General features: G+C 36.1%; 1 protein-coding gene across 1 annotated transcript in view; it reads right to left on the bottom strand.

Annotated features, from left to right (window-relative positions):
* Positions 1 to 375: 375 nt before the first annotated feature.
* The window catches only part of LOC100571486, a 59,436-nt gene continuing 53,777 nt past the window's right edge, over positions 376 to 6,034 (bottom strand). Inside the window, exons 11-12 of the mRNA XM_003244528.4 lie at positions 5,814 to 5,935; positions 376 to 3,563 (exon numbers count right to left, since the gene is read on the bottom strand). Of these exons, the coding sequence (XP_003244576.2) occupies positions 3,236 to 3,563; positions 5,814 to 5,935 (450 nt within the window). The 3' untranslated portion in view covers positions 376 to 3,235. The remainder of the gene's footprint in view (positions 3,564 to 5,813; positions 5,936 to 6,034) is intronic.

Raw genomic sequence — 6,034 nt, 5'->3', positions numbered from 1 at the left:
AAATACTTGTATGCCTCGTAAAAGTATATTATGTAACATCCTCAACGATATGAATGTATTTACTTGCTGTCTTTGCAGAGTTTAACAAAACAATAATCATAATAAATTCCATCCAAAACAAGAGAAAACTGAGAAGTGGCAAATGGATTTCAACGACGGGGAATTCATTGCTTATAGTTAAAAGTTATAATCTTGTGCAAGTATTAGATAATACATTAGTACCTACGCTGTTCGGAAAACATAAATATGGAATATTTTATGCATTTCAAGGATTTTCCTGTCACGGTAAAAACTGCATTTTTACAAATGAGAACGACCCTTTTTATGTAAAATTTTTAAGTAGATGATTTATTATTTTCCTCGTTCTTTAGTACATAAAGTTTTTTTTTTTTGAGCTTAACCCGGAAACTATGGCCATTAGTTGTTTTTGTTTGTGGGTTGTTTGTAGTGGGAGGAACGGTTGGTTAAAACACGTTTGTATGTGTGGCAAGGATTTGTTGCTAAAGTCCCGGGTGGTCACCCATCCGAGAGCTTGCAACACCGGCCAATACGTACACTCAGAGCGTTTTCGCAGTTGAGTGTACGGACTACGGACCGCGCCACGCTTAAAGTTTAACTACTCAAAAACTATATTACGTAGCTTTTAATTTCGATTTAGATGCATAAACATTTTCAAAAATCTTCAGACTGACAATTTACATGATAAAAAAGGCGGTTCTCGTTTGAAAAACAAATAGTGTGTACCATCACAAAATGTGGGTACCGTCTACCTCCTATCTAATTGAAATCTAAGTATGTGAAAATATGATGTTTATGTTAAAGTACCTACTTTTAAAAAATAACTATGTTTCGTGAACCACTCTGTATACATCATGAATGTACCTATAATGGCTATTATACGTGACCCATATGTAGGCTACTCCTACACTATACATATGTACAGAAAATAATAATACCCATGTACTATTTACTAATTAATTTAAAACGCTTGGGAGGGGGGTATCTAATGTGGAGATTCAATTACACCGCTATTTTATAAATTAGTAAATCTTCCCGATATTCTCTACAGCCGGTAGTAATATAGACTCTCTTATACGTGAGCTGTTCAAAGGTTTTCAATTAAGAACTCTTTGCGACTCAGTCCAAATGAAACACGAAATATAATGTGTACGTTATATAGAGGACAAAATGCAGAGGAGGTTACATATATATAGCTGGTGTATGTTCAATCGAAAAAGCGTAAACGGTTGTTCCTTTGACGTATTTATATAATTAATATACACAATATAGTGTATCATATTATATTATATAGGTGATTATTTTTTTAATCAAAAAAATGTCAGTCATTTGGTAAACGTACGTATTTTTGAAATTATTATATTACATTGATAATTAGAAGTCGTTAAACACTATATTAGTATAATCGGTATAATTTTTTTAATTTCGGAAATATTACCCCGTACATTTTAACTCCATACTCTGAAGCAAAATGTGTTTATACATATCATACAAATCGAACTTCGAACCACGAACAAAACTTGAAATACTTATAAGATTACCTATTTAAAGATTAGATGAGCGGAGAAGTGCACCCACTCAGCTCTTCTGCAAATAAAATGCTATTATAATATTGCGTCTATTCGGCTGGTTTGAAATTAAATTTTTATAATAATCGGAAAAATATTTTGATTGGGTTGAATATGATGTTTAAAATGTACCTATATATTGTAGGTTAAAATATTTAACAGATATTATAATATTATATAAATAGGTATAAAAAAAAATAAAAAAACAAAATATTCGCCGAGAAAATGACTGTTTTGTGATGAAAGAAATCACTCAACGTATAATAATGTACGTCATTATTATTACTCTGAAGTACGGTTAGGTATATAGTTCCGTTGGGATATAAACCTTGGAGGTCGTAAAACAAGTGGAAGTTGTACCTTCATAGATATAATGTATTATATCATAACGTATCCGGTATGTGATTATCGCGTTACATTAGCTTATCCACGTACGTCCGCATATTATGTTTGTGTGATAATATTGGACTTTCGTGCAAAAGAGCGAAACAAATCTGCCGCCGTATAGAGATTTACACCCTCGCCCCAAACCCTCTTACCCACCGTCTGAAAAGAGCGAGCGGTGTACATAATAACCAACGATATTGCACGGTTCGGATATTTTGTTTTTACAAGTCAGAAAATTACGACCGAATTTTGGCGACCACCGAACGATGGTGGCGGTGGTGGTGGTGGCGGTGCCTGTGGCGTAAAAAGAATTAACTAGGTCGGGTCAGATAATATATGTTTGGACCGAGCAATAACGTCGATTTCACGCCCCGCTGGTCAGGGCTGATATTGGCTTTGGGCGGGGTGAGACATGAGGAGGCGTTGGCACTCCGTTGCCCGAATTCTGTGAACCATGTGATTTGGACGAAAAGAAAGAGAGAGTGAGAGAGAGAGAAAATAATAATAATAAAGAATATACGTACAACATCAGTCGCACGCCCTCAAACCAAAAGTCTTTTCCACACGACGCGTGACATAATGTTTTTTTTTCAACAAAAATATTCGATACGTCGGCGGCGTTTCGGTCTACGATTACAGTATTCGATGGCCGTGTAAATCACCAACTCTTTCGCAGCGAAAACGCTGTACCACTGCACACCACACCTCCTAAAATTTATACACGTGTATAGTAAATGTGCTGTGCCCACAATAGACGTTTTCGGATCAAATTTTGTTCCCTCAAAACGCATAAAAAAAAAAAAAAAAATGTCTCTCCTTAATGCCCGGTCCACACGAGGGGCTAGTATTTAAAGCTAGGCTAGAATGATGGTAATAGTACTTCCGATGATTATCCTGGCTTACTATTATCCTGACTTGGCACAAGCTAGACCGATTTACACGATGCTAAGAATTTCAAGCCAGTCCGGTGGCGGGGGAGGGGGGGTCACTATAGCCAAAAAAAACAAACACTTCACCCTATATTAAACCACCCTAGGATGGAATACTGGCCACGTGTAGACCGGGAATAACGCCGCGTCAATGGTATAAGTTAGGGGAGCTACAAAATTGTTATGCATAATAAGAGGCACGCGCGTAGTGATGATGATGATGATGATAATGACGACGACGGTGATTTCTCGTTCGAGTCAATCGCCTGCTGCCGATCAGACGGTGGTGACGCGATCGTATTCGACGTAGTGCACTACGTCGTTGACCTTATGTCAGTAAACCACGTCGCGCGCCGACACGACCGCTTCCGTCTCCGCGGACTTGGCGGACGGGCTTCGGCATCCGGCCGCCGCTGACGACGCCGAGCGGAACCGCCGGAACCACAGGATGGTGAGCCCCGACGACACGGCCACGATGATGATGGCCACGGTCAGGGCGATGCTGTACACCAGGTGCGTATAGAGAAGGTGCATGCAGTACCCGAACGATTCATCGTAACCGGACGGACAGTGTTCCACGCCATCGCACCACAGCGACTCGTTGATGCACGCGTCCAGCTCAGGGCACTGGCTGTGGCAGTACGGCCCGTCTGCTCGGATCCTATTTTCGTTTCAAAAAAAAAAAAAACACAAAAAGGTTGAACGATATACGATACCAATTGAGTATGGCGGTTCTTGAGGACAAGTCCAAAGGGCGGGAGGAAACGAAATTATTTTGCATATTATAATATAACAATATTATATAGAGGTGCGCATCTCACTTTTTTCCCTTTGATTACGCTGGATTAGATGAAAAAGTAGGGAATACGAGGAGTAGGTAATTCCATGTGCTATACATTTTATACCTATGTATATAACAATATATGAAATAATTTTTATTTATTATAAACTATGGGGCTGTGCTCCAGGGGGGGGGGGGGTCAATATCACCTTCGGTCACGTTATCGCATGGCAAAAACAAGAGAGCACATGTTTTATTATAAACACGCATGTATTAGTATCTATCCGTATTACTAAATGCAATCGTACGTTTAATTAAAAGTATTTTACTTTGTTATGTATTGGAGTGAATTATGGTCAATCATCAGATTTCAAGGTAAAAATATTAAATAATATATGAGGAGGTTCACGTAGGATTTGTTTGATATTTTAATTTTGAACTATGTTATTATAGTTTGTAGCGGATTCCAACGCAAATAGCATTTTTTAAGTGTCCTAAAACAATGCTTTCCAAGTACAACATTTGTTTCATATATCAAGGAATAAAAAATTTAATTTTTGTTTTGCATTATTCAAAATTTTTAAGTTTTTAAGACATTTTTTTTTATTTATAAACACTTCATAACATTAATAATAACTTAATAATATTAAATTATCTAATAACGTATTTAAAAATGTACAAAACAATTTTAAAATGCTCATAACTTGCTCAAAATCAAAACGTCTAATAAAGCCTAAGAGTTAAGAGGTACTAGTTATAATATTTATAATTTTACTCGTGATTTTCTATTACTGGTTCATTGCAGTCGTGTTTGCAGTAGGGATCATGTCGTTATTTAAACATACTGTTTCGGATTTCATTGTCGTATTTTATTTTACGGTAAAAATAAAACTACATTTTTAAGAGAAAAAAAATTGTCACTTTATGCCTTTCGTACATAGGAAATAGTAAATACGATACGAATAGTATCATATAAGGGTATACTGCAGACTTTGTTATATCCATAATGTACGAGTCAATTGCACTGCACAAATAGCAGATTTCTTTTTTTTACATTTTTGAGGTTGACTAAGTCTCTCTAAACCCCATTCTGTATATTATTGTAGACACAATATAATATATATTTTGCACTTCTGTCGAAATCGATGCGGTGCGCAGAGCGTAAAATACTAAAATTACAGATAAAGATGAAATACGTGACGTGTACACTTCCGTTTATCAGGTAACCATATTTAAGTGTATATACTAACTTGACCATATATTATTTATAAGCTCTTAGTTATTTCGTAATATCTTATAATGCAATGACAAATTTGTTGTCTAGCAACAACATTATAGTAACAAGCAAAATATTTTTGATTGCTTAACTGAGATTTATTTATTATTATTTTTTACAGGCCGCCTTTATGTTATAATGCGGAAACACTGTATATTATTTATTATGTACCCTTGAGAGGTATAGTGCTTGCCGGAATAATTTTTTAACAACCTAGGCAAACGAGTCCCTAGGTCCCAATTAGAGTTAGTTAGTAATTCATGAGGTATTTTGATACGTTTCACAACCAGCGTGCGGCATATTTCATTACATCAATCGAGTAGGTTAGGTTATTATTTTGTGTAAACTATATTTCTCTATTTTCTTTCAACTAAATTATTATCTAAATATTATTAAAAACGCACATGAAAATTAAACGGAAAAAATTTTTTAAGAAAAGCGTTATTTTTCCGAAACATTGTTTGTGAACGGCTAGGTATTGTATATCTATAGTTTCTGTACACGTGTCAAAATAATTTTCCCGTTAAATTAATTTTCTGTTAAAAAATATGCACGAAATATAATACACTTGTTGAAATAACATCCGTTTCACTATTACCTTGTGTTGGTTTTTGTGCCATAGCCCGGGGTGAACGCGTAATATATAATACAAAATTAATAAGTCGTAAGTTGTAATTTATTATGATATTAGTTTATAGTTTAACGTGGGTCTTAAGTCAAGAATCCGTATTTTGCGGCAAACACGAAATTATGTTAAAGTCTTATAGCTACTGTTTAACGACAACGAGGATTAAGTATACTTAACTAATGCCCGTAATTGGTTTCGGTTTAGAGGATGCAAGAATGAACCATACCTGGACGAGAGTTGTATCCAAGACACTGTGTACGAGCCCGGATCGATTGGAATGAACTCGATGACGATGTCTCGAGAAGAATTCGACATGACGTCTCTGGTGTGCCATCCATCCGAAAACACCTGCCACACATACAATGCATAGGCGGTGATAATGAATTTTCGGTTCTCTCGGACTTTGACGTTGATATTATGCTATAGGGCAGGGATGGTGAACTTATG

This window comes from Acyrthosiphon pisum, chromosome A1 (assembly GCF_005508785.2).
Source record: "Acyrthosiphon pisum isolate AL4f chromosome A1, pea_aphid_22Mar2018_4r6ur, whole genome shotgun sequence".
NCBI classification, from domain to species: Eukaryota; Metazoa; Arthropoda; class Insecta; order Hemiptera; family Aphididae; genus Acyrthosiphon; species Acyrthosiphon pisum.
Note: the sequence above shows the minus strand (reverse complement) of the source record. Positions and strands in the feature narration are given on the sequence as shown.